At 52.8% G+C, this 27,420-nt stretch overlaps 1 protein-coding gene across 29 annotated transcripts in view; it reads right to left on the bottom strand.

Moving 5' to 3' along the window:
- Positions 1-27,420, bottom strand: part of CELF4 (CUGBP Elav-like family member 4) — a 303,332-nt gene that overhangs the window by 201,446 nt on the left and 74,466 nt on the right. For 28 of the 29 annotated variants that reach the window (XM_066246218.1, XM_066246215.1, XM_066246216.1 and 25 more), the window contains exon 2: positions 26,264-26,346. In XM_066246218.1, coding sequence (XP_066102315.1) covers positions 26,264-26,346 — 83 coding nt within the window. Of the gene's footprint in view, positions 1-26,263; positions 26,347-26,458; positions 26,578-27,420 lie in introns of those variants that run through there. The other variant, XM_066246200.1, reaches the window with a different exon arrangement.

Genomic DNA, 27,420 nt, shown 5'->3' with positions numbered 1-27,420 from the left:
AGGAATGGATAGCGCTCTCTCAACATGAACAGAACTTCCTGCAGCCCACTATCTCTGGAGACTAAGACATGGGAGACCTTGATGCAGTTCCCAGCACCCCTGCTATGACTTGCCAGGCTCATTCCTGCTGATTGAGATTTGCAGAGCCTAATGCGGCTTGCAGGCTGAGTTGTTTCTGGGAGGTCTCATCACTGGCTTTAGAGCCTGTTGCTGTTTGTAGAGTGTTGTTAGCAGAAACCACCATTGCACACAGAACTCATCACTAGCCACAAAGCTTGCTTCCACTTGTAAAGTTTCTTAGGGTTTGCAGAGCCCCTAGCAGTTTGTGGAGCCTGTTGTTTGCAGAGTCAGTCCTTGTTTGTAGAGTTCTTCACCAGCTTTAGAACCAGGTACTGTTCGTTGATTTATTGTTTGGCAGATGCTGGCTTTGCAGCCTGAGTTCATCAGTACCCACAAGGCTCATTGCTGTCTGCAGAACTTGGCTATGTTTGTTGAACCGTCAGTGGTTGCAACGCCCCTCTTGGTCAGAGAACCTGAGGCCTTGGATACTTTTTGATTCTACTGGATTATCTGCCTTGTGGTGAGTTTTAAGGATGTGTGTCCCCACCATTGGGTTTTGAAGTGTTTTCTTGCATGTATGGGTTTGGGATTCTCTCCAAGTGGCTGCCGAGTTCCGTCTCCACATCGTTCCCTCTGGCCCCTGTGTGTCCCCCATGATGCTGGTTCAATGCTTGGACATGGTTTCCTCTCCGAAGCCATGACACTGTGACTTCTCACCTTCCCACAACTAACAGTCCATGTAACCAACACCCTCCCCTTGTCTTTGCTCAGAGTTCTTGAACTTCCAGTCGAGAATCAGGGTTTTCTTCACTTTGGCTCAGTATGATCTTATGTCCTATAGTCTACTTGCTGTCCTTAGGTTACTGTATTCACAGATACTTACAGAATTCGTAGATGTGAGTGACATTTTGGCAGGGGGAGGAATGAGGACTAGACAAGAGTGGGGTGTTGGTGTCACAGGTGAGCCCTAATCTTGGCCTCAGAGTCTGAAAGACTCATGACTCTGTCAGCTCTGCGTTAATGGCCCTTGTGCCCCGCAAGGACTGGTGTGGGCCTTGGCAGCTGTTGTTCAAGGCTGTGCTTGGGCATAGCTGGCACACCCTAATTAATCCAGGTCCCCTGTGGACACATTTGGTTCCTAACACCACACCAACCTAGGAACTCGGGGCTGGGCTGAATGGTTTTTTGTTTTATTGTGTGGGAACCCAGTCTTCTAAATACACATGTCCTTGGAAGATGGGATTTGAATAGCACAATTTGAGGTACTTCTTACAAAAACCTAGTAATTCAAATTCTAAATGGACTCACAGTATTGGCCCAGAGGAATGGAGTAGAAGGGATCGACCCAGATGTTACCAGTGCTTCTGTAAGAACTTTCTGAAGTATCACTGTCACCCAGAGCTTGCCGCGTCTTAACCCTGAGGGTTTCTGCTCTTGGTAAGTCTGTGATATAAGAACTCCAGTCAGAAGGTGATCACTAAACTTCAAGTAACTCCCTAGACACATTTAAAATAGAACATGCTCCTCTCCACCTCCCTACTAGGAATCCAATGTACGCTGACCTAAGGATTCCTGAGCTGTCCCCGTTTCTCCCCCAGGAAGGCCGGAGAGGTCTTGGCTGAGGACCTGGTCTGGGTCAGTGATGAACAGTGGTTAGGTCTGGGCCTTCCTAACTCTTCCTGCCTCTCTCCATGCCTGGAGGATGGCCTGAGGTTCAGCATATGGAGTTCATGCACTGGAGTGGCACAATCTTTCTCTTTCTTTAAACCATTTTCTGTTCTTTGTTCTTAAAAGAAACTGAGCTCTAGATACCTATCACTGTTGGCTTTGTCCACAGGGCCCGAGGCAAGCACTGCTGCTCAGGAGATAATTCAGAGTACTAATGGCATACAGATGCATGCTAATTCATGTGCACACACACAAATTAGGCTGCAATTATCACAGGAACTATTTGCTAATGCTGGTTACCCATTTGGACCATTATTCAGCATCGGGTACCCCAGTCGTCTGGTCAATATGGCTCAGCATGAGGCCTGCCACTCAGGCAGTCTTGGAAACTAACAGAACCTCAAGTCAACATCAAGTCGCAGCCATGTGTTGCTTCAACGTGGGAGGACCAAATTCATTCCACCTGAGAGACAAACATAGCTGGGGAACGGTAAGCGATACACTGTTCGGCCCGCGGAGAGTGGAGAGCAGAGCCGGACAGGCAACGAGCTGTAGGCTTACCCCGAACACTTGATTCCCTGAAACTGCCCTCTCCATCCCCACCCCCAGCCTAATAGAGGTGGGAGCTGATCTGGGCACTGCCTCTTTGGCCAGCCCTGCCCCAGAAAGGCTTCTCTGGTACTGCCTGGAGGTTTTAGACAGGACGCAGGAGAAATGAGGGTCGCTCATCTCTTGGGAGTGTCCAGTGGTCCCCAGAGGGCAGTTTGTTCTGTTTCCCTTCTGGCAGGAAGCAGGGGCTCCCAGTGCTGGTCCTGGTGCCACATCTCCTCTCCCACCCTCCTCTGTGCTCCCCTGGAGGCCTTCCTGTCTGGCTGGCCTACCTCAGGCCCTGCAGGCATCATCTGCCTTCTCCGCTAATCCCTCCCCTGTGGACGTGCCCGAGATCTCTGAGCTGCCAGCCTGGCGGGCTCCTGGCCACCAGAGATTGGAGTCGACAGCAAGGCTGTCAGTGTCCAGCAGCCGACGCTGTGGCAGGCGCTGACATCCACTCTTCTCTGTTGAGCTGGGAGCTGGGGCTCCCAGGTTTTCTGGGAGAAGGGAGTGGATTGCTGGGAGATGCTGCCAGGCCCCTTAAGGGGAAGGATGAAAGGCAGTGTGCACAAATAGATAGCCTGATGTGACTTATCTTGGACAGCGTGGGGTGTACAATGTATAAGAACCGAGTGAAAAGCTGGAGCGCTTCCCGGAGCCCAGCCTGCACTCTGGGGACGACTCCAGAGGACCCAGCCCTTGTCCTGAGGGAGCTCCTTTTCCATGAGGCACAGGTGACCCTAAAGAGCAACTTGGATGAGTATAGGGTCCATGTGAGGCTCAGTGGTCCTGACAGGACCAGTCACATAATTGGCAGGTGCAAATTGAAAATGCAGAGCCCTGGTTCAAAAATTAAGAATTTCGAGATGGTGACAGCATAGCCTTTAACCAACTGCTGGGTACGCTAACCGCAAGGCTTTGTGTGACCGAGCTGTGCAGGTGCATGAAGCCAGCCTGGCCACAGCAGGTTAGGAAAGGAGGTATTCCTCATCCTCCCAGCCCTGTCCACCCTGATCCCTCTTGACCCTTGGACACCAGCGCTCCGGGACTAAATAAAGTAGAATCACCCACTGGGGTTTGAGATCCTTCTTTGGAGAGAGCTTCTCAGGGCAATGGGTTCTCTCATTTCCCACACCCTTCTCCAGACCACCTTGCCCAGCATTTACCTGGAGATCAGGGAGGGTGTCAGCTCTTGCTCTCACTGTGCCCATGCCCACTGAGCACTCCTGCCAACCTAGGACTTCTTTAACTTCGTGGCCCATTTTCCACCTGGCCCCTACCTCAACTGACTGTGGCATTTTACAGTCAGATTCCTCCCTCCTAGCTGGGCCATCCAGGGTGGCTACTGCGGTCTCCCCCGGTTTATGCTAATAGAGCCGACATTCTGCTGCCCTACACTGGCCACCCCCCCGCAGGCCCCTCCTCCTGACCCCCAGGTTACCCTCCCTGCTAGGCCCCTAGCCCCCGTGGCGTATTTACAGAAATGCCACTCAGCAGAACAACCCAAATCAAATGAACGTTAACTGGAAAGCTGCTAGCTTCCAAATTAGCGGTGCATAATTAGTTTCATGCATAAACCTCTCAAAAGCACCGGGAGCAGGCTGGTGAGAGAGACAATTAGTTTTTTCGAGGATGAAGAGGAAGAGCCGGGAAGGAGTGGGGGAAATCAGGGAGGGGTGGTAGGAGAGGGACACAGGTTGAGTGAAATACAGATTGAGTTTGTACAGCCAAACCCACACACTGCCTGCTGCGCACAGGACCTCGCTGGTGCCTCCAGTCCTCCAGCTTCGAGCTCTGACAGGACCCCCATCCCGTTAAGGCCCAGCCCCGCTCCTCCTCCCTCACCTCACACACTCAGGAGGACCTTTTCAGGGCCCTGGCTGCAGGAGAGACACCTTGACTGCCCTGGGCCCTTGGGGGAAGCGCTGAGCTTTGTCAATGTCTGCCCGCAGTGTTCTGGGTGGAGGTGTGTTTTGCAGAAGGGCCGGCTGAGAATCACATCCCCCTGTGAATTCAGAGCTCCTGGCACTCCCGATCTCAGCAACCCCAGGAGGGGAGGTGTCTAACAGATGGGGAGCATCCAAGGCCCTGTTTGCAGTTTGCCCTGGCTGGTTAACATGGAGCCAGAACTTAGAGTGTGTTCTCCAGACTTCAAAACCCAGCTCAGCCCACTCCACATGGGCGACCTGCCTAGAGGAGAACCCTGGCCCGATGCACTCTAAGATAATCACCTGCACCTCCCAAGTGCTTCAGGACACAGGCCAACCCCACCCCCTAGGACCTCTCCAGCCACTCAGCTGGGCACTGTCCCCTCTCTGACCCCACACCACAGAGGACCTGCATTCCCTCAGTGGAGTCACAGTCATGCCCTGTCCTCAGCCATAGCTCCAAACTCCTGCCCAGGCCCAGGCCCAGGCCCAGGTCCAGGCCTCCACCTTCTCCCTCTGCTGCCCCACCCCCGGCTCCCTAGGCTGTTCCGTGGCAGTCTCTTCCCCAACTCAATTCTATCCCTGAGACAGGATAACTTGGGGGGCCTGGGCGTGAGGAGTGGGGAGCGGTGGCTCTGAGGAGGAATGTGGGTGTTCACACTTCTCCCTCACGAGAGCCGACTCTGAGTCTGCCCTTGGAAGGAAGGCCACACGGACCTCATGCCCTTGGAAGATGCTGCACCTTCTGACCCCATCCTGGTTGGCCTATGAAAGGTGGAGAGGCAGAGGGCAGGACAACGGGCTTCTAGGTATGGCTGCCTCTCCCTGTAGTCCTGGGAAGATCTCTCAACCTCCACAGGCCTCAACTCACTTCTTCACCTCGCAGGGATAATAACACCTGCCCCTCACTTCCATAAGGTTGTGTGAGGATCAAGGGCAGCGGAGACTTGAAGGCTGGTCAATGCAGGTGCGGGCACTGGTAGGTGTTATGACTGAGGCACCTGGAGGCGAATGCTCACCTTGTTGGTGAGCCTGGCTGAGAACCTGGGGCAGCTGGTGTCTCCCCAGATGAGGTTCTGCTGGGTGTCCAGGCCGCAGCCACGAGGAGCCGCTGTGGTCTGCCTGGGGAGAGCGCTTTCCGTGGAGGCCTGCGGTCGTTATTGCTTATTATATATTATTTATTTAGTCTTAATTTATAATTGCATGATTGCCAGAGGATCTTAGTGCCACAGGGACAAAAATGTGCTGCCCAGTCCTCAATAAAGAATGCTTTTCCTGCCATAAATAAACAGAATATCCAATCAACTACCCATCAAATTGCTGGGCCCTGGCACAAACAGAACGCCACTAATGAGACACAACACGCATTAGCTTAATGCTCCAGCCCGGGAAGCGCGCTGGCCTCTGAGTGCTGGCCGGGGCCACGGCGGGGGTCCGGAACGGGAGGGGCCGGAAGGGGAGGGCTGGAAGGGGAGGGCCTCAGCGTGGGCGCTGGGGGAGGGCCCCCGCCAGCACCCAGGTGCCAACAGGCAGCCTCGAGGACTGGGGCTCCTCAGTGGGGTCACTGCTGCCCACCCACTTTGCTTTAGGCTTCTTGGAGGAGAAAGGCGTGAGCTCCTTTTCCAAGGACAAGCGAGAGAGGGGGGATGGTTCATCCAGAGAGTCACAGCGTGGGCACAGCAGTGGAAGGAAGGATGAGAGCCGTGTGGTGGCAGAGGGGATGGGGATCAGGGCCTAGGGCAGATGCTGATGCTAGGAAAGGCAGGGGGACACCGGTTGGCAAGGACTGGGGTTGGAATCTGAGCTTTGTTTGGTAGCACCAGGGAGTCATGGAGGTCTTGAGGTTCTGGGAAGGTCCATGTAGCAGAGTCGAAGGCCACTGCGGACCTCGCAGGATCAGGTTCCTTCCCCAACTCTCCTTCTGCCGCCCCTCCTCCTGGTCTGGTGGGGACTGGGCTCCAGGAGGGCCCCGTGCGAGCTCCTGCTCTGTCTGCTCTTTATCACTGTCTGCTGCTCAAAGCCAAGCCTGAGACGGCTGCCCTCCCCAGCAGAGCTGAGCTCCCCGAAGATAAGATGAATGTCTGCAGGCCACAGAGCTGAGATGTTCTGAAGGAAGTGGAAGAGGAGGAAGACAGAATAAACACTCATCACATTAATAAGAGTTTGGGAGAAGTGAGGGGCTGAAGCCAGGAGTCTCCAGATGGTGTTTAGTGAAATGACAGTTTGATGCTTAAGAGGAAAATGGAACTGTGGTATGCTGGGAGCTTCGATCTTCACGGGGTGGGGGTGGGGGGGTGGGCACCTGGGGCCTAGTGTGAGGCCTGTGCTCAAACAGGGCTGACCAGAGACCATTCCGGGTGCCAGCAGAGAGGGCAAAATACTGCCAGAGTGTCCACTGAGGAGACCCACAAAGTGGCTCTGGGCCCAAAGATTCACGTAAACACCCATACACACTCAGCAGCTAGCCCTTGTGCCATCGCTGGGTTCACAGGGGTAGATGTGCCCTCCAATAGTGCATGGCCCAGGGGGACAGACTAGCTGAGAGGTCACATTATACTCTGGCAACTGAGGTAGGCACAGGAACTTCTGGGAACACAGAGGGGCATCTCATCTAGCTGCCAGATTGAGGAAGGCTTCCTGGAGAAGGTGATGTCCAGGCTGAATTTGGAGTGTTGACTGGGCTGGCAAAGAGCTTGGGATGTAGGAGAGTGCCAGGCAAGGGGAAGCAGTGAGGCAAAGCATGGGGCATGAAGCTGCACAGAGGGTGGAGTCAGGATACAGGGGAGGAACTGGAGCCTAGTGTCAGGTGGGAGTGGTGAGGAGAAACTGGGCTAACAGTCAGGGATGGGTGGGGCAGGGCTCGGGTGTCACCGGGAGAGCGGAGAATCAGTGTGGGTGTTCACTAGGAGTGTGGCTGCACAAATCTTCCCTGGTCCCATTCCCCGCCCCCCGCCCCCCCCCCCCCCCCCCCCGGTCCATAGATGGTGTCATCAGGGGTGTCAGAAAGCGTCTCCCTGACCTGCCTGCCATGGTGTCTGAAATTCTACCCTTCCTTTGGGTTAAATACAACATGCTTACAGTATTCACCCTTGATCAAGCAGCACTTTCTCTGCTGTCCCTAGTGGGGAGGGGTCTGGGGCCTGGAGGCCAGGTGGGCCCTCGGAGCAGTGGGGCCCAGCTGGTGGGAGGCCATTTATTCCTGTGCCCTGGGGTAGCTCCCCTGGAGGGCACTTTGGGTAGAACCAGAAGGGCCATGGCTTTGTCTGTTAGCACTGGGGAGCCATGGTGCTCTGGGTGGATCGGCCTGGCAGACTCGCAGCCACTGTGGCCCAGGCTGCAGAGGAGAGTGCAGAGACGGTGGCGATGGTGTTTGGTGGAGGCTGTGCGGGCAGGCAGGGAGGGGAGCAGAGACAAAGGAGAGAGCCTGGCAAGGAGAGTCAAAGAGTTCCAGACTTCTAAATCCATTCTGTTTCGATTTCCCCCCAAGTCACACAGCTGCCAGGGTTCAGACAGATGCTGTGATTAGCATTTTAATGCATTTCAGAAGACCTTGTCCGAACTGCTCTGGAAATCAGAAATCAAGAGTTTATCTTCAGCTGTCCCTGTAGAGCTACACTCTCTTTCAATTCCAAAGCAGCCTGAGGAAGAGTGCGCGTGCACGTGGCTGTGCATGTGCGTGTGTATAGGAGTGCATGTGTGTGCACGTGGTTGTGCATGTGCGCGTGTACGGGAGTGCACGTGTGTGCACGTGGGCGTGTGTGTGCATATATGTAAGTGCGTGCATGTGGTTGTGCATGTGCGCGTGTACGGGAGTGCATGTGTGTGCACGTGGTTGTGCATGTGCGCGTGTACGGGAGTGCATGTGTGTGCACGTGGTTGTGCATGCGCGCGTGTACGGGAGTGCATGTGTGTGCACGTGGGCGTGTGTGTGCATATACTTAAGTGTGTACACGTGGTTGTGCATGTGTGCGTGTGCGGGAGTGCATGTGTGTGCACGTGGTTGTGCATGTGCGCGTGTACGGGAGTGCATGTGTGTGCACGTGGGCGTGTGTGCATATACCTAAGTGCGTGCACGTGGTTGTGCGTGTACATGAGTCCGTGTCCGTGAGTGTATGTGTGTGGGTTTGTGTGCCCATGTGTGAGTGTCATGTGTGCCTGTGTGTGCACATCTATACCATAAACCCTGGTATGTGTGCGTGTGTGCATTTGAATGTTAAGTGTGTGCGTGCAGCAGCATCTTTGTGTGCACATGTACATTTGCACATGTATGTTTACCCTACACATGCCTCTGCAAGTGCACCTTCATCTGGGATCATCCGTGTGGAAGAGGCAGAGCCTGACGCTGGCTGAAAGCAGGTCAGCGCTGAGTGACGCCCGCCGTCAGGGTGCCTGGGCCTCAGGTAATGGGAAACTCATTCCAAATGCCGCACGGCAGCCTGGCTCGAAGCCAAGGCGTGTTTCCAAACAATACAGGCTAGCGGGATTTTTGAGCACTGTGGAATTTCTGGAGCTAGAAGTCCATGCCTCCTGGGCAGCGCTGGCCATCTGGGCTGGCCTCTGAGAAGTGTCCGGAGCACCCAATGGGAATGCAGCAGCTCCTCGTGGGTCAGCACAGAGGGTAGGACTGGGAAGCCAGGAGCCCCTCATGATACATCCTGTATGTAGGGGGTGCCCCCATGGCGCCTCTCCCTGCCTCCCAAGGCTCTCCTCCTGACACTCTAACCTGGCCACAGGTCACACCCATCAAGGCTATCCTGCTGCAGCTGGACATCACTAACCATTCACCTAGCTTCAGATGGAAGGATATCCTTCTTCCCTTGTTACCCTCCCTGAACACACTTTCCCTGGGAATTGTAGCTTTCAGTGCTCAACACAGATTTCTGGGACCATGTTCTCAGCTTAGGGACAATGGGCCCATCACTTCCTTACTGGAGGAACCTGTTCAACTACCAAGACTGCATCAGCTTTGGGGACCTGGGTCACATCACTGGCTCCTGCACCAGAGGTCAACTAACTCCAGGTCTTTAGCCCTGGCGAGCCTAGCTTCCCCTAGTGTCTTATTGCAGGGGGTTTACCTGTAGTCTCGGGCCCATCAGGGTCGCTCTGGACTCAACCTGGGTGGCACAGACTGCGACATGAGTTGGGGGTGTGGGTGGGAAGCAGCAGACTGTCGTTCCTTGTGAATGTGTTTAATGTAAATACATCCTCTATTTATCTTTGGCTGTTAATAAATTCATGCATTATTAGAAAATCCTTCATACCAGCAGACCCAATGTGTTAGATCCGCCCGTTTTAAGAGATTTCCTGTTGGCAGGATTCAAAGCCCACACCTGCAGCCAGCCCAGGCGCAAGGATTTAACTGAACGCCACAGATAATTAGATCAGTTAACCTCACAAATTAAAACAAGCACATCGCAATAGCTCATTTATCCTAAAAGAAAACATTAAGTTCCCCCAGATAAATCATTTAATAAGAATAGAGGAAGGTAGCATGCACTGTCTTCCTAGAACCTAAGGGCGGGCGCAGAGAGGGCTCAAGTGGCGGCCAGATCAGGGGGCTTGCCTCCATGAACTGATGGGTGACAGGTCGGGTTCTTGTCCAGACATCTAACAGGGGTTGGAGGCATTTGAGGAGCCCCAGGCCGGGTACTGGCGAAAGCACACAAAGCAATGCAAATCTTCATGGGGTCTGAGAGGAGGGAGGGGTGTCCATGGGACCCAGCCTACTCTGCCCCTTTGTAATACAGGACAAGCCCTGTGGGTGTGTTAATCTACGGGGTTCATTCCATCAAGGGAGGCTTTGTGGAGGGGCTGTGACCCATCGCCAATTTCTTTCCATCTGTGAGATGCTCACTAATTGAGGAGTTGGTCGAAATCTTTGTAAATTTCTAAACCCACCAAGTCAGAAGAGAAGGTAATTTGGACTTGAAGAGAAGTCAGACTTTGCAAAATCTATGGTGCCAAAATTTTGCTTAGCAAATCAACAGCGTAGACGACATAACTGTCTGCGGGAATATGTCGCCTACCTCAGAGAAGGCAGCGTTTGCAAATGGCTTACTACAACTGTCACACTAGCACTGTGCTGGTTACACGTGCCTTGTGTCTGTTCATTAAAGCAGCTTCGCAGGACATTAACTGGGAAGTGCTGCTGAATTGTCTACTTAAAAATAATAAAACTGTACTGAGCATACTCCATAATATGGGTGCTGATGGAAATGGGTGTCCTCCTCCGCTCTCCTGAACTAGATTTCTCAGTCAAGGAGCCTCTTTGAGATAAAAGCCATCTCACAAATGAGAAAGAACCCTGACGTGGCATCTTGGCAGAGCTGTGCCCAACGTCTACACGCCTTTGCAGGCTGTGCCCGCTTTGGGCTTCTGTGTCTCCCTTGCAAAATTTGGGGTACAGAGCAGGTGATGCTAAGGCCCTACCCCACTCTAATTTCTGAGGTTCTCTGGCTCTTGAAAGGGAGACATCATTTGTGGCTCAAACTAGCCCAAGAGAAGGAATCAAGTTTTCCTGGTATCACTGGACAGAGAGTGGAGTTGCCCCGGGTCCCAGTGCTGGAGGAAAACTAAAATCACCCGGGGAGCATTTGTACTTACGGATTCCCAGGCCACACTCTCTCTTTGTGCGTGTGTGTGTGTGTGTGTGTGTGTGTATGAGAGAGAGAGAGAGAGAGAGAGAGAGAGAGAGAGAGAGATTGAACCTCTATCTTTACATGTGCTACAATTCAGAATGTCTTAGAATGTCTCTGTCAGGTGGTTTAGGAACCTCTCCAGCATTCTCCTCAGGTGGGAATAGTCTTCCAAGTAGCTGGGGGAGGGGATGCCAAGTTCCCCTCCCCGTCCGCCAATCCCAGAGGGAGCCAGTATTCCCCTAAGCCCCCTCCAGCAGGCCTTCCCAACGGTGAGCAGCCTCTGACAACCTGTGCCCCAGAAGTGCCAGCTCATCCACGGAGGCTGCGCGGGTCCGGGAGGCTCTCCGCTCTCTCCAGCTCCCATTCCTGGTGCCACTCTGGCTCCTCCCTGGCACTGGCACTAGCCTTCCCCCCGTCCCGACCATGCTGCCTATCACAGCAAGGCTGTCACTCTGACTTCAGTGGCTCCCACATACCCAGAGCAAAGAGACCAAGCTGCACAGTGGGTGCTCGGGGCCTTCCCCCTTGGAGTCACAAATCTCTCCCTTGAGACCCCCAGCCTCCCTCTGAGCGCCCTGAACTTCAGCAGTATGTAGTCTTTTCCCTCACAGCCTCGCTCCAGCCCCCTCCTTTTTGAATGGTGTCACCTCATTGGAATGCTGCTTCTGTCCTCTCTCCATCCACCCAAATCCTGCCCATCCTTCCAAGGGCAGTGCCCCAGTGTCCAGCATGGCATGCTCACGGAAGTCACTCAGGAAACACTCACTGCCTTGCTGCGCTCCCGGACTACCCAGACCTCTAAATTTCATTCCAAAGTCTCAATCCATTGTCTTTTAATTGCTTGGCATGTACATCTTTTCTGCTCTGCAGGAGGCGAAGCCCCAAGGGCAGCAGGGTCCCGGGCCTCTCCTGCCTTCCACCTGCCAACTAGCACCTAGCACGGGGCCACGCTCCTGGTAGGGGCTCAGGAAACACTTACGAATTGAATTAAAAACCTTCTCTCAGGCTCTGAGCAGTCCCAGCTGTTGGCTGCCAGCTGTCAGGGCTGCTGGGAAAGGCCGAATGCATATTCATTTCAGATCCCTGGGTCGTCCTGCCTGAAGGGGCTTCTGGACCGGCTGAAATCACGTGGGTGCCAGGGCGTGATTTGGCTTCTGTTCTCACTGCTCAGGGTTTTAAATCCTCCAGGTTCCCCTCACCCAACTTCTAGGAGTCGGGGTCAGTGGACGTGAAGTGGAGAGGGAGGTATGTACATCTCATGCGGGGATTGTGCAAACCATTAGGACAAACTTAGCTAACACCTCTCGCGGGGGTATGAAGTGGTGATTTCCAATCACCCTCTTTAAGCACAGCCGAGCCTTGGCAGAGAAAGGACCACGGCCTCTAGGGATGTTCCCTCCAAGCCCAAACTTGGCTTCTATTAAGTGGATTTTGTTAGTCTCCCCATGTGGCCAGCCCTGGGCTTGGCCATGTAGCTGGGGGGCTTGCTGTTGTGTCCCCTAGGTTAGTTGTCCTCTGGGCCATGGCAGTCAGAAGGGGCCAAGGATGGATCAGAAGGGGCCAGGTGGGAAGACTTGCTCCTGTGGGGAGAGAAATAGTGGCTGAAGTGGCGGCAGCAGCCAGAGGCCGTCACCATTTCCCACGTGCCCACAGGAAGCTCAGCACTGCACATGCGTCACCTCATGCTCCGCATAAACAGCCCTGGATAAAGGCACTGTTGCTATCCCAGGGTCAAGATGAGGAAACTGAGGCACAGAGAAGTGAAGTGACTTGCCCAGGGTCATGCAGCTCAGTGCTAGAGCTGGGTTGGCTAAAATTGGGGCCTGAACCTGCCCACCAGCATGGGGGGTTTGGTGTCTAAGTCCTGAGGGTGTTCAGAGGAGAGAGAGGTCGGGTGGGGCTGGGGTGGTCATGAGGGCTTCCTCCTGGGCTGAGGCTGGGGAAGGTAGGACAGCTGGGTTTGGCTGGTGGCTCAAGGGTGCTGTGGGCCTTTTATTCAAAGAAACAAATAAAGAATGGATAAAACCAGGGATCTTGGCTCACCTCCTAGAAGTGACTTGTTTCAATGTAGGAATTTGCTGCATTGCCCTCCCGCCACCACCCAAGTGACTCAAACTCTGCTCGACCACTTCTATGAACAGAGGCTCAGGGCCTCCTGGGGCCGCCAATGCCATTGGTGGGGGTGGGGAGGACTTGGTGGGCCCTCCTCACGCTACTGTCGAAGGCCAGGACAGAGGGCCTGGGAAGCAGAGGGGAGCCCAGGCCAGCCCTGGGCCATCTCTGATGTCTTCCTTCCCGGCTTTGAGTCCAGCCAAGCGAAGCTCATCATGAGGGCCGATCCTCATTCCTCGAGCAGGCTCTCCGCAGAGCACAGCCCCCTCACTGCACATCCCTTACACCAGGCTGGAAGTAGTATGCTTTGGTCTCTGAAAACTAAATTTGTCACCATGCTACTGGCCCTGAAATCTGGCTGGGGCACCCACCGCTGCAGTGGTCCCAGAAAAGTAAGGAAACAACCATGGAATGGCTGTGATGTGGGACAGCTTCAGGCGGCACAGTGGCCTTTGATTCATTAATGTTGACGCCACATGCAGATGCACAGAAGGACAGAAGCTCAAGAAAGATACAGATGACAAAAATGCAGTACCTAAGGGGCTGAAAATCTTCATCCCCTGCTATGAATCCCGTGGAGCCAGAAACCATGTCAGTAGTTGAATAAATGTGCTGAGTTAGCATTTGAAGGAACATCTCTGTGAAACCACTCTTTCTGACTCAGCCTTCTCATATGAGCATCGGGTCATGATGAGAGCTGAAGGCAAACACTGCGTGTGTGGGTGAGGCTGCTGCTCTGCCCAGCTTGCTCTTCTGTGACCCTGACCCCTCTCTATGGAGGCTGGTGGGGCAGAACCAACTGACTCTCACCCATTATTTATCCCCTCTTCTTCTTCACTAACCAAAGTGCAGTTTTGATCATGGCAAATATGTGTCTAGTTTTTGTTACCAACATATCCCCTTTCCCAGTCTTCTTTACAGCTGGAGTGGTCACATGACACAATTTTGGCCAATCAGACATACATGGAAGTCTACAGAGGAGGAGCCTGTGTGAAATGTTTTGCATTCCCAATAAATAGCTAGACTTACTCTTGTTTGATTGCAGATGTGATGCATGGAGCTGGGTCAGCCATTTTATAACCTTCAAGGAAGAGACCCTGGTGCTGATGGGGTCATCTGTCAAACCAACTCTAGACCCCAGACTCTGTGATATGCAAAAAACCAAAGCTCTATTTTTCGAAGTTGCTGTAGCCAAGTGTATTTCTAACTCAAAGGACAGTGACTGAAACTGAGGTTCAGAGAGGTTAAGTGGCTTCACAAGGGCACACAGTAGGGCTGCAAGCAAGGCTAGGGCTGGAAGCCTACTCTGCTTTCCATGCAGAACAAGGCCGGCCTGCCACCTCCCGGCCTCACATGGTCCCAGGGCAACTGAGCTAGAGTCTCCCATGCGATACCCTGGTCTTGGCCTTGGGGTGACCGGAACTGAGGAAGGCGACTGCATTCCTGTCCTTGTGAAGCTTGGGTTTTCCAGGGTTGGTGCCAACAGGATGTGGTGGAAGGAGCATGGGCTCAGGAGCCAGACTTCTCCCTGGCCGCACGGCCTTGAGCAAGCCCCTTCCCCTCAGGGTCCTGGCCTAGAGGGTAGGGCTGGCAAAGCTTCCTGCAGAGCACCTGTGCCATGCTGCCTTGACAGATAACTGAGGTGACAGTCGTGCAGTGTCGGGCCCATGTGATACTCAGTGAATGGTGGTCGTCGTCATGGCTGGAGAGACCGGCTTCTATGAACTGCCCTCTCATTGGGAGTCTGGAGTCAGGAGGCAGAGTGGGCCCGAAGCACATACAGGCAGCGTGCTGCCGTCACCCCTTGCTCTCCTGGCGGCAGTGACAGGGGCCTGACTTCCACTGCCAGCACCTGCCCTTGGGGCTTGAGGGCTTTCTCTGGGTATGGATCCTATTTTGCTAACGATACACAAACCAGAAGAGCTGGGAAATGAATGATCCCTGCACACACCCTCAACTAAAGACTGGTGGGAACGGGCATAAAGTACCCCAGCTCCTTTGCCCTTAGGTGGGTGACCCTGGGGCCTGCGATCCACATGGGTCTGGAGTCCTCGGTGGGATTAAGCATCATTTGGAGTGGAAGCTGGTCTGCTTGATAACAAAGCTTGGATTGGTGTCTTTCTGTCCTGTTGCACTTTCTCCCCATATTTCCTGGGCTCACCACCCAAAGAAGCCGTTGCACTCCAATGTTTCTGGGATCACTCAAACTAAAACAATATTTTTTAAAGCCTAAAGCTAAGCCAGTGGCCATGAAACGTTTCCACGCACACGAGTCTCCTAAGGATCTTATTAAAGGGCAGCAGGCTACAGTCTGAGTGACATGACTGAGACTGGTCAAGGTGGGGCCCAAGACCGAATTCCGAACAAGCACTCTCGTGATGGTGAGGCACTGATCACCGTCTCCATGTTCAACAGAGTTTGGACCTCTGGTGCTATTGACCTTGTTCGGACAAGGAGATGAATGTGGGTTAGAGCAGCCTAGGAGAGCTTCCTGGAGGAAGGGGCCAGCTGGAAGCAAGTCCTGAAGCTCAGGGAGGACTGTGGTGGGCGGGTGGGGGAGGCAGGCCTTCCCCAGGGAGGAGGGAAGCTGAGCGTTGCTGGGGTCTGAAGCCACACCCAGAGGGAGCGGGAGGTGAGTGACTCATCTGCCGGGAGTTGATTATGGCTGGCAGGCTGCACGGGGTGGGGCAGGAGGTTCTGAAGGCAGCAGGCTGAGAAAGGCCTGCTTCATCCTCCAACTGTGTCCTCCCTGTTCTCATCCCTGACTCCAGCAGGAAGCTTAGACTTTCCCCACTCCCTCCTTATTACTGTTCCAGTTTCCTCTACACCCGTCTGCACCCTGTCTCCCCTCTCCAGAGCCCTTTCTGGTCATCCTAGGTCACAGTCATCTCCCTCTTCTGAAATATATTGGGACAGAGAGTCCAAATTGCACATCTGATCATTTTATATTTGTGTTGTGCTGTGATTATTTTATGTATAAATTAGGAGTCACCAGATTTTACTGTGGCAAAGGACCCCAAGGTCATCCATACTCACATCACTCACATCATTGTTTTGTCATTCATCATAATACCCTGATTATTTATAGTAATTCACAGCATAGACGGGTTTTACATGTAAGATTTTCATTATAGACCTAAGAAAGAGGCCTTGAAAGGTCAGGTGGCTTCTCCCAAGTCATCTAGCTAGCTGGTGTCCTCCATCGACAGGGAGCATTTGGTGTCATTTTGCCTCTTCTGTGCTGGGCACAGTTGGGTACACCAGGTTCACTTGGCTTGTGCCCACTTAGCCACCAGGTGAGGAAGCAGCTGCCTTGCACCCACTGCTGGTCTCATCAAGAACATCAACACATGCCTTTGATCAAACACACACTGGAAGCACAATAAACTGGGGCCTCGAGAGACCTCATCCTCCTGAACTCCAGCCCTTTTCTCTTCACAACTGCTTTCATAAGGAACTGAAGAATAAAGGACCACACCGCTTTCTGCCATCATCACCCAGGGCTGCCCATCTTTGATGAGACATGGCAGCTAACCATTCAGGAACGCCACAGGTCAACATCACAGACCCCTGGCTCTCTGCTTACCCGCGCACATGCTCCCTAGAAGAAACCGCTCCGATCTAAAACACATCCGCCCGACAGCAGGAGCTCAGACAGACATTCCACATCCCAGCCTTGTGTTCTGGCGAAAGGTCAATAGACCCTTTAAGAGCCTCACCTGGACTCACAAGGCCATGTCCACCTTGGCAGCCTAGGACATCCCCATCTGGCTGATGCACACGTGCAGGAAAGCTCCCCTCACTCCTGTCACCGGCCACCCAGACACTCACCTGTGCTAGCTGCGACTGCCCAGGCCAAGCACCTTCCACACGGCATTGCCTTCCTACAAGCACGACTGCGAAGTGAGAGCTCGCCTTTCCAAATGTAACCCTGCAGCGTGAACTAAGAGGCACACTTTCTAGAGGAGCCTGGAGGAAACGTGGATGGGACAGGAGCCCCGTGAATGGAGCTGTTGCAATGTCACTGGGAGGTCACAAGGCCATGAGGTTGATGAGCAGAGAGAGATGTCCCCCCCTCCCCCGCTGCCCACCCTAGTTCTGAATAGCTCCAGGGACAGGAGCAACTACAGCAGCGGTTCTCAACCTATAGGTCGCGACCCTGGCGGGGGTCGAACGACCAAAACACAGGGGTCACCTAAAGCCATCGGAAATACATATTTATTATACAATACATTTTTAAATAAAATATGTATTTCCGATGGCTTTAGGCGACCCCTGTGTTTTGGCCCGGGTTGCAACCCACAGGTTGAGAAGCACTGAACTACAGGAAAGCATTAGGGTCAGGGGCACCGAAAGGTGGAATGTCGAGTTAAATGAGCAGGGTGGGCCCAGGTGCCACGAGGTGCTGAAAAGCTTGCAGAGGGGCAGAGAGTGTTTACAGAGGATGTGATGTAGGACACAGGCCTCCAAGGATGGCTAGGAGCTGTCCAGGCAGAGGGGACAAAATGAAAAAAACAAGGAGCCTGAAGGAGGTGAAGTGTGAGTCCTTGGGTCTGCAGAGTCTGTGGCCAGGAGAGGGTGTCTGCCTCCCACTGATCCTTAGGGGTGACAGGGAGCCAGCAGGGTGTTAGGTGGTCAGATCTTCATGGTAACATTGGCCCTCCTATAAAGAATGCATTAGAGTCTGGACACAGGAGGTCACCATGGTGGTGTGGGCTCCTCGAGGGTACTCTTGTTTGACACAAGGCCTCTCTCGTCTGAACTCCTGGGAACTCCCATCACTACCACTTTTCAGCACCTACAGAGATTTCTGGATCATGAGCTGTCTTCCCACTTGCCTCCCAAACCTGATGGTAAGCTCCTTCCGCAACAGGCTGTCTCACCCATTTCTGTCTGATGCCAGGCACCCCACCTCCCACAAGAGAACTCGACACAGAGCAGGAGCTCCATCAACACTGGTGCTGCTGATTTGGGTGATGGCAACAGTGATCCAACCCATGTCAGGGCAAGTGCTGAGGAATGTTGTGAAATATCTGTGTGGTTTTCTCAGAAAGAGACCTGAGCAGAGGGCAGGACAGAGGCTTATGGCTGAGGGGCAGGGCTGGATGTGCCACGGGGACACAGCCCCTCACTGCAGCCCGGCCCTGTAGCTGACCATCAGGGCCGGGCAGTCTACCTGGTCTGCATCAGGGACAGACATGCCTGACTTGTGCTCTGTTGCACTTGTTACACATGGAGGCGGGCAGAGGAGGGCAGGAGACTCTCTTTCCTGCCTTCCAACTCTCCCCCAGTCAGAGCTAGAGGGAACTCCAGAGCCAATCTGTCCCACTGCCTCCCTTCACAGTTGAGAAAGCGATGGCCCAGGGAGGTTTCATGCAGTGTTTTGCCCAAGACACCTGCCTCATTTAGAGCAGGCTGGATCTGGAGCCCTGGTTTCCTGACCCCCAGCCAAGTTCTGCCCATTATCCCACACAGCCTTGTAGTTATTTCCTTCAAGTTAGATAAGATGACTGTGGACACAGAGGCTCACGGGTTCTTTCGGACAAATCAGTTAGGGGGTCTTGCTGACTATGGGCCATGGCCAGGCCTGGGCTCTGCCTTGAGGGCCACAGAGAAGATGTGGTCCCTATGGGAGCTGGAAGTCAGTTTCCTGAAAAGTGGGGACACATTTCTACCCAGGCCGATGTAGGCAGGGACAGGGAAGAGGAGAATGGGCAGTCTAGACTAGTGACACAGTATGGGCAAAGCCCTGGGCATGAGGAGAGCTTTAAGATGTCTCTCTGGGAAGAGAGTAAAGGATTTCTCCATTGATGAGTAGAAGGCAGGCCGAGGCCAGGGACTGGCTTGAAAGAGGAGAGGCAGGATCTGAGGCTACCAAATGTAGCCTCTGTGCCCACGTGGCCCTCAGTCTCCGGATTTAAGGCATTTCTGACTTCCTCCTTGGGACCTTGGTGTTTCCCTCTGTATAATGGACATGCCGGGGGTCTCTGCACTCTCAGCCTCAGCCCTTCTCTCGTGGCATGGTCTCAGTCACTGATGGAGGGCAGCCTGGGCTCACGCCTGCCAGGTCTGTCTCCAGCAGGATGGGGATCTCTGAGGGGAGGACTAAAGAAACCCCACATGTGGCTGGGCTGTGGAGGCCCAGGTTCTGGTCCCAGCTATGTCACAAGCAAATCCTCAGCTCATTTCACTAGGATCACAGATTCCATGTGGATAAAATGAGAGAACTGAGCTGTAAGTCAGTGCTGAAACTAGCAGCCCTTGGTCTAAATCTGGCACACAGAGATACTAGTGTGTATGAATGGCCAACCAGAAGTGACTTTTTTTTTTTTTTTTTTTACAGGGACAGAGAGAGAGTCAGAGAGAGGGATAGACGGACAGACAGACAGGAACAGAGAGAGAGAGATGAAAAGCATCAATCATCAGTTTTTTGTTGCGACACCTTAGTTGTTCATTGATTGCTTTCTCATATGTGCCTTGACCGCAGGCCTTCCGCAGATTGAGTAACCCCTTGCTCAAGCCAGCGACCTTGAGTCCAAGCTGGTGAGCTTTTTGCTCAAACTAGATGAGCCCGCGCTCGAGCTAGTGACCTCGGGGTCTCAAACCTGGGTCCTCTGTGTCCCAGTCCGATGCTCTATCCACTGCGCCACTGCCTGGTCAGGCCGGAAGTGACTTCTAATGCCTGGAAATGAGCTTTGCCCCTATTCTGCTGCCCCTTACTCCCTCTGTGCTGACGCTATCTGAGCACACGCCCCTTAATGCGCTCCCGCTCCCAGCACTCCAAGGACCCTTGGGCTTGTCCCCCGAGTGAATAAGAACCAGAGAATAAGAGGAAAGCTCGGTCCCACGGTCTCGCTGTGCCTTTCCATCTCCCCTCGCCTTGGCCCCACGTGTCTTCACCCTGGCACAATCGACATCTGGGCCAGATAACGCTGTGTTGTGAAGACTCTCCTGTGCATTGTAGCCTGTCTAGTGGCATCCTGACCTCAACCTACGAAATGTCAGTAGTGTCTTCAGACAATGTCAAATGTCCACTGGGACACAAATGTACTCTCTGTTGCGTACCACTGCCCTGAAAAGGACAGACGAATAGTTCTCTTTAGGGAATGCGGGAAAATAAGGAAGATATGTCAATCATTTCCTTAAGAGAGAAACAAAGAAGCATCTGGCCAGGGGAGAGATAGGGAGGTAGGGCTGGTAGGATCCCATTCTCCCACCCCACCATCCTACCCTTGGTACTCAAACACCGCTGAAAACTTTTTCTTCCTGCCATTTAAGAATCATGGGGCTGCCATTTTCTACTATTATGGGTTCAACTGTATTTTCCCTAAAAGATGGTGAAGTCCTAACCCCTGGTCTTTGCAGATAATCAAATTGAGATGAGGTCATTAGAGCAGACCCTAATCCATATGACTGGTCTTCTTATCAAAAGGGGAAATTTGGACACAGGGACAGACATGCACATGGGGAAGATGATGTGACGACATAAAAATGCTGTCTATTAGCTGAGGAACACCTGAGGCCACCAAAAATGAAGAGAGAGGCATGAAACAGATCCTCTCTCACAGCCCTCAGTAGAAATCAACCTTTCCAACACCTTGATTTTGGACTTTTAACCTGAGGACTGGGAGACAATAAATTCTTGTTGTTTAAAACACTGCGCCCAATGGGTGGTACTTGGTTCTAACAGCCCCCAAACTAATATACTCAGCCAGAAGAAAAACAGCAGGACCAGGCTACTGAAGGTGGAGCTGGTTTGTGTGTGACTCCAGTACCTGAAGCAGAAATTCAGAAGGTGGCAGAAGCTGGGAGGGAAGATGCATGTGCTGGTGGGACCCAGACTCACTGTACAGAGACAAAAACTAGCACTGTGCCCATAGGACAAACAAGCGGAAATACATCACATCCTTAAAATAAAACACTTTGATTGTGCCAATCACTATAAGTTGTAAAACTACCTGGAAGAATTAACAGCTTCCATATATGCTAACTACATCCATCATAAATTCGTCTTTAGTTTCTGTTATCATATCACTGTCTCTGGGGACCCCTGTCTTGTCATCATTTGCCCTTTATAATTTATTCATCTTGTTCTTGCCTGCATCCTTTCTACTTATCATTCATCTTTACAAGTTGTACATAAAATTAGATGGAGCTTCCCATGGCAGGGCTGTCAGGAAGGAGATGGACTTCATCGGGAAAGCCCCAGGGTAGCTGGTGGAGGGCCCCCTAGAGTCCCCGTGGGGGCCAAGTGAGAGGCGGAGCGGGCAGAGGGACAGAGACTGGGGGGGGGAGGGAAAGAGGGGGGGAGACAGGAAAGGCAAGTGAAAGGGATAAAAAAAAAAAAGAAAGGGTAGAAAGTGAGAAGAAAAAAAGCAGAAAAGGAAAATGACCAGAAGGGACAGAAAAGAGGCATAAAGAGAAAAGAGAGAAAAAGGGGAAAAAAGGAAGACAAAATGGGACTCAGGAAAATAACAATGAGAGGAAGGGAGAGGAAGACAGAAGAGACACCCTGAGGCAGTGGTACCAGAAATTCAGTTGAGCATTCCCCCCCCCCCCCCATTTTAACATCTTTCCTGGTAAACTCAGAGCAGGTCACATTAAATTTCCATGGAAATGCCTGGACCATGAGTTGCAGCGACCTGAGTCAGGGGGTATGGTGGCAGCGATGTGGCTTGTCTACTGGGCTGAACCGAGGGGTCAGGGGCGGGAGATGGCCCCGAGGAGTGTGTAGGTTTGCTTTGTATTCTCAGGTTGCCAGAGTGAGGGCACAGAAGCCAATCTTTAACTAGTGAATTGGAACTTTCATGTTTACCAAGCAGATAGAGCTCCCCGTCTCCCCACCCCCTGCTCCCCCTGCCAGCTCCCTCTCCTCCCCTGCCCTCTTCTCTCTGCTCCCAGGCCTTTGCTACCTGGACCCAGCTCTTCCCCCTCAGCAGCCCTGCTGAGGGGCCCTTTCTGCTGCCAGAGGGCCAGAGCGCTGGCCACTGCTGGCTATGCCACCTGCTTTCCCTAATCAAGGCCTCTTCCATGAAGCCCCCCACTCCTAACTTTGGAAAAGATGGCCTCTTCCTGGAAGACAATTCCCTAATAAGTCTCAAAGGCAGGGGGAACTGGGACTATGCAGCAGGGACTTAGGTGAAGGAACAGAATTCTTCCAAGAGGCTTCCTGTGCACACCCAGCCCCAGGGAGCTCTCAGTGGGCATCTGCTCAGCTCACAGCTCATGACCTGTCATGTGTGCCTTGTCTCTAGTCTGGTTTTCAGACCAGTGCTCCTATCTGATATACCCATCTTCCTCTCAATTCCCTATCTCCACCTTGCCAATTCCTGAACAAAGCCTATGAGAAACTCCTGCACCCTATAGTAATCTGTCCTCTGTAAAGCAACGGGTGGCACTAGAAAAGAGAAGTGGATATCCTGGGTTTTTGTAATAGACCTGATGCTAGTCCTGGCTTGGCAATTTACTAATTGCATGACCTTGGACGAATCGTTTGTCTCTAAACCTGAGTCTCCTCATGTATAGGGAATAAGCATAATATCTTCCTCATAGGGTGGTTAGGAAGACAAAATGAGGTAATAGAGGTAACATGCTTGCATCATGCCTGTCATAATAAGTGCTTAATACATTTTAACTATTATTATTCAGCAATTGTTCACACTACCCATTTTATAACAATGTGCTGTCTGGTATCGATGATGATGATGATGATGATGATGATGATGTGTGTGTGTGGCTTCTGTCTGCAACTTGGACGTCTCCAAGACGGGTGGGGGGAGGCATTTTTCTTATCTCTGTGTCTGCCAGGCCTCCCAGCACAATGCCTAGCACGTACTATGAAAATACTTGTTGAAGGATCAAGAAACTGTCCCATGATGACTGTAGCCTATAAATAGAGGAACAAACACTGGGAATGGTTGAGGGTGAGATGGAGAAGGGCAGGGGCCCAGGAGAGAGTGAGATTAAGAGTGTGAGGGAGAGATAAAGATGGAGAGTGGAGAGAGAAGTGGGAGTCACTCTGCCTGGATGCTGGTAGAAACACTGATCAAAAGCACCCTGCCGAAGGTTTGTGGGTTAGTAATTTCATTCTACTGAAGTCACGCAAAACTCAAAAACCAGAATCCATTTGTAACCTGGTCCAGGGATGGCTCCATCAGCCATTCAAGAGACTTTGGTTAGGCTGTTTCCCAGGGAGACTGCCCTCTGAATTTTCAGAACAGCCACTGTGGTCTGGTTTCTGAGCTTCCACTTATCCCAAGAAAAGTATCAGCTCCCCTCTCAGTCCTCAATGAGAACACATGTGAGGGGTGCTCCTAGTTCTGTCTGTGTTGTTTGGTTGCGGTCGTGTGTCTGTGCATGACAACAATGGGATTGTTTCCTTTGCGGCCAGGAGGATGCTAGCTGTGTGGCTCGCTGGGAGAGAAACAGGATGGGCTAGGGCTACCTGCTCTCTTCTCCCCTCTTTCACCCTCCTTTTTTCCTCAGTGAGAAAGTGGAGAGCTGGTTTTAATGGATTGACTTTAATGGATTTTGAAGTCGAGAAAAGTGCCTAAATTGCTGAGGTTACCAGTTTTCTAGGTTCTTTTTTTTTTTTTTTTTTAATTTCTTCCTCCTTAGTTAGAAATAGAGTGTGCTCACTGGGTCACCTGCTGTGGCCCCAGACCAGAAGAAGTCTCTTTCTGCCCCAGCCCCAGCTGGTGGAAACACCCATGATTTGGTTGAGTGAGAGCATTTTGGTTGGTCCTGTCCTGGCATTAACTAGTAGCACACATTCTCTCTGATCTCAAAGGAAAGAACCAGCCAACAATAATAACACCAGTTCTGCTTTCTGGCATCCAAATGGATCCACCTTAAAGTATAATTTTCTTAGTCACTTTATTCTTCATTTGTCTCCATGTGAGTTTGTGCAAGGACAATGTGCCCTGGGAAGTTCAAGCTGCAATCCTGTCTTTTCTCCCTGTCTCTTCCCCTGTGGGCTGTGCTGGCCCTGAGAATTGTGATGAGGTCTTTGAGGCCATGGGTCTCCCTGTGAGGCCTTTGAAGAAAGGACAGCATTCCAGGCACCTCAAGGGGACTCTAGGCTGTGTTTTATCCCCCGCTGTTGCATACGCTCCTCACCCCTCCCATCTCCCAACATACATTCACATTTCTCTCTGTCCTTTCTTCCAAACTTGCCCAACTCATCTTTGCGATTTCAGAAAAAATGACACTGGGTCTCCCAATATGAAGGATTAGCACAGATTATGGGGAACAGTGTTAATTATCGGTAGAAGGGGGGCTGGCGCGTCGCTCCAATGTGCTCCTGATTTCCCCTGGGCCTTTCTGCCTGGTAATAAGCCTTCTTTAATCTGGCAGGCCCCTTAGTGAAATCAACACCACGGACAGTAGTATTGATTGCTTCTGAGAAACCATCACAGCTGCTCAACCAAATTACCTTTGATATGTGACCTTTAATGTAATTACTGCAACATCAAAGTATTTCTATAAATTATTAAAGAACTAATACACTCCATCATTTAGCTATTCTGTTATATGTAAAATAAACAACCACAAGTTAATGTTAGATTCTGAACAATCCACACTTATGACTGAAATTCCCCAGTCCTGGGCCTCTCCCCCTTCAAAACCCTAAGCCTCCCCCTCCCACTTTCTCTTTCTGTTTCCCCATCTAATTCCAGGCTTTTAGCCATCATGAAATTCCCCAGCAATCTCTCTCAAGCTGATGAAGGGCCTCCCATAACAATGTGGTATTTTCTATTCCATTTGGATGGCTCTAAAATATCTATCACAATCTCCCTCAAAACAAAGTACCATAAACAGTTTATTAATCAGCACAAACCTTTCTCAGAAGCCTTTGATTATCTTACAATATGGCTTTATGCTTCACACAGAACATGGGGCGATGTGGAGCATATTTCTGCCATCTTACAGAGGGCACCCAGAAAGTAATTACTATAATATATGTGCATGTAGCTGCACCACTAAAAACCAACTGGGGACTGGCCATCGTGCCAGAGCTGGGCTCCACAGAAAAACCGGTGCGGCGCACGATTTCCATACATTTGCATCTGTGGGGATGCTATTAAGATGACTCAGTCCCGTGCTTTGCAATCACAAATACCAAAATACAATACAAAGGCTGCCTTCATACAAGGAAGCCCCCCCCACACACACACACCTAAACGGGTAAAGAAGGATCTTGGCTACAAAGAGAAGGCTGCCCCCTGGGGGGGTTGCTTTTCTCTCTTTCTACCTGGTTAACCTTTCCCGCTGTGGGGCAGAAATGGAAACGTGTGTTTACATACCATTGGCTTGGTAAGAATGTAAACATGCATGTGTAAACATTGGTGAGCATACATATAGAACACAGGGGCTTCCCTGCAGTGTCTATTGTATAATACAGTTGTAACACGGTATATTTATAAATTCTTTAAATCACGCCCACAAATACATCTTTCCATTTATCTTTAGATACTCGGCGAGCCGTATATCTCAGTGCCCCCCCTCCCATCTCTCTGAACCCACAGGAGACACCGCGCAGACCCTTGACCTGAGGAACACTTCTTATTTTATGGTGATGAACTAGCCTCGATAATAGCCATGGCTGATATCACACCCAGTTAGGGGGGCCATAAATAATTCTCTCCTCCCCCGCACAGAAGCAATAAACCAGGGCTGAGGCGCGATAGTTTATCAAAGACGAGGAGGGCTGGCTCCTTAAATAAACACAGTGATCTCACTCGGGCGCCGAGCCTGGCTGGGGAGGCGACCCCTCCCGCCCCGGACCGCACCCCTGGAACAGCCCATGTCCGACGTTGATGGGCTATTGCTCAGGCGCCCCGCCACCGGGGGCCCCGCGAGGCAGGCGGAGGCGACTCCGCGCTCCGGGGGCCCTGGACACCCGGCGTGCCTGCCTTGCGATGCCTGCGAGGGCAGTGCGCGGAGAACAGACCGGATCAACAGGGCAGGGGCCCGGATCGAGATTAGTGGCGGTGGCCAAATTCGCCCCTCCCCGGGATCCCGTTGGGCATGGACGGCGGAGCGCGGAGGACGCCTGGCGAGGTCTGCGCTCGGCGCCCGAGTCCCGGCCGCTGCTCAGCGCCTCGCGGCTTCCAGGGGCGCGGGGGGCGGCGCGGGCTCCCGAGCGGAGCCAGGCGGCGCGCGCCCAGGCCCGCGATACCCCCGCCGGCCGCCTCGCAGCCCGGTCTCCTGAAGTCGCCCCCTGTCGGCGCGTCCGTCGCTCGCGCCTCGGCGGGCGCCACTTACCCCGGGCAGGGTCTTCTGCTCGTGCAGCGCGCTCTGGGCCTTCAGCGCTGACTCACGCTCGCAGTAGGTGAGGAAAGCGCAGCCTAGGGAGGGAAGCAGCGGCGACAGGGTCAGTGGGGCGCCCCCAGGCCGCGACGCGCCCTCCCGCGGCCCTCCAGTCCCCGGCCCCTCCCTGCTCCTGGTCCCTCTCCCCACCTCTCCTCTCCAGTGCACTCTTCTCCAGCCTTCCTGCCTCTCCGTGTTCCTGTCTGTTTCTCGTCCCTCGCGTTGCTGTTCTGTTTTGCTCCCTCGGCAGAATCTCCCCACCCTGCATCTTCCCCCCTCCACGTCCCTTCTCCCCGAGGGTCCTTCTTCCTGTCCCCATCCCCTGGTGCCTTAGGTGACTCTGCCCTCTCCCTTCCAACCTCTCTCCCTCCCTCCCTCATCCCTCCCTCTGGGCGCTGTTCGGTCTGTTTCAGCTTCAGCCCCAATAGCTCCCACGGGCGGCTTTTACCCTCACCCTCAGCACCTCTCCTCAAACTTGACCATGAACTCTTGTTCTGGCCTCCCTTAGGAGTGCTGCTGGCTGCTTCGTCAAGGATGATGGAGGGACCCAATTGGCCTCCAAATAAAGGCTCCATCTGTAAGGAGGACCCCAAGCCAGGCTGTCTACTAAAATGAATGGGGCTGCCCATGCGTCCCCTGCCCTAGCCCACTGTGACACTGCAGTGATATCTTCACACTCCCTCCCAGCTGGAGGGCTTCTTGGGCTTATGCAGCCCACCAATGCACAAAGCAGGACCTGAGGCGGATCCTTGCTCTGCCTCTAATTCCCTGGGTGACCCCTGCAAATCACGTCTCTGTCCTGCCTCAGTCTCCTCATGGGTGAACTGACAGATTTGACCCATTAGTCTCCAAGGTTCAGTCTAGTTTTCCCCTTGAGTGATTCTGACAGTGCCTCACCAGGAAATCTAGATTTTAAGAGCACCGTGCCTAACTCAAGGGGTGACTTTTTAATGCTGGCTTTTCAGGCACAGTGACAAGGCAGAGAGAAAGCTTGCTGATGGGAGAGTCCTTCTGAAAGTTCCCTCAAACTGCCCAGGGTCAGGGGCCTGCCTCTTCCTCTACCTGCAGACATGGCTGAGTGTGACTTGGGAGGCCTGCCAGGCCAGGACCGC

Source organism: Saccopteryx bilineata, chromosome 11 (genome assembly GCF_036850765.1).
Source record: "Saccopteryx bilineata isolate mSacBil1 chromosome 11, mSacBil1_pri_phased_curated, whole genome shotgun sequence".
Lineage (NCBI taxonomy): Eukaryota > Metazoa > Chordata > Mammalia > Chiroptera > Emballonuridae > Saccopteryx > Saccopteryx bilineata.
This window is presented reverse-complemented; position numbering and strand designations above follow the sequence as displayed.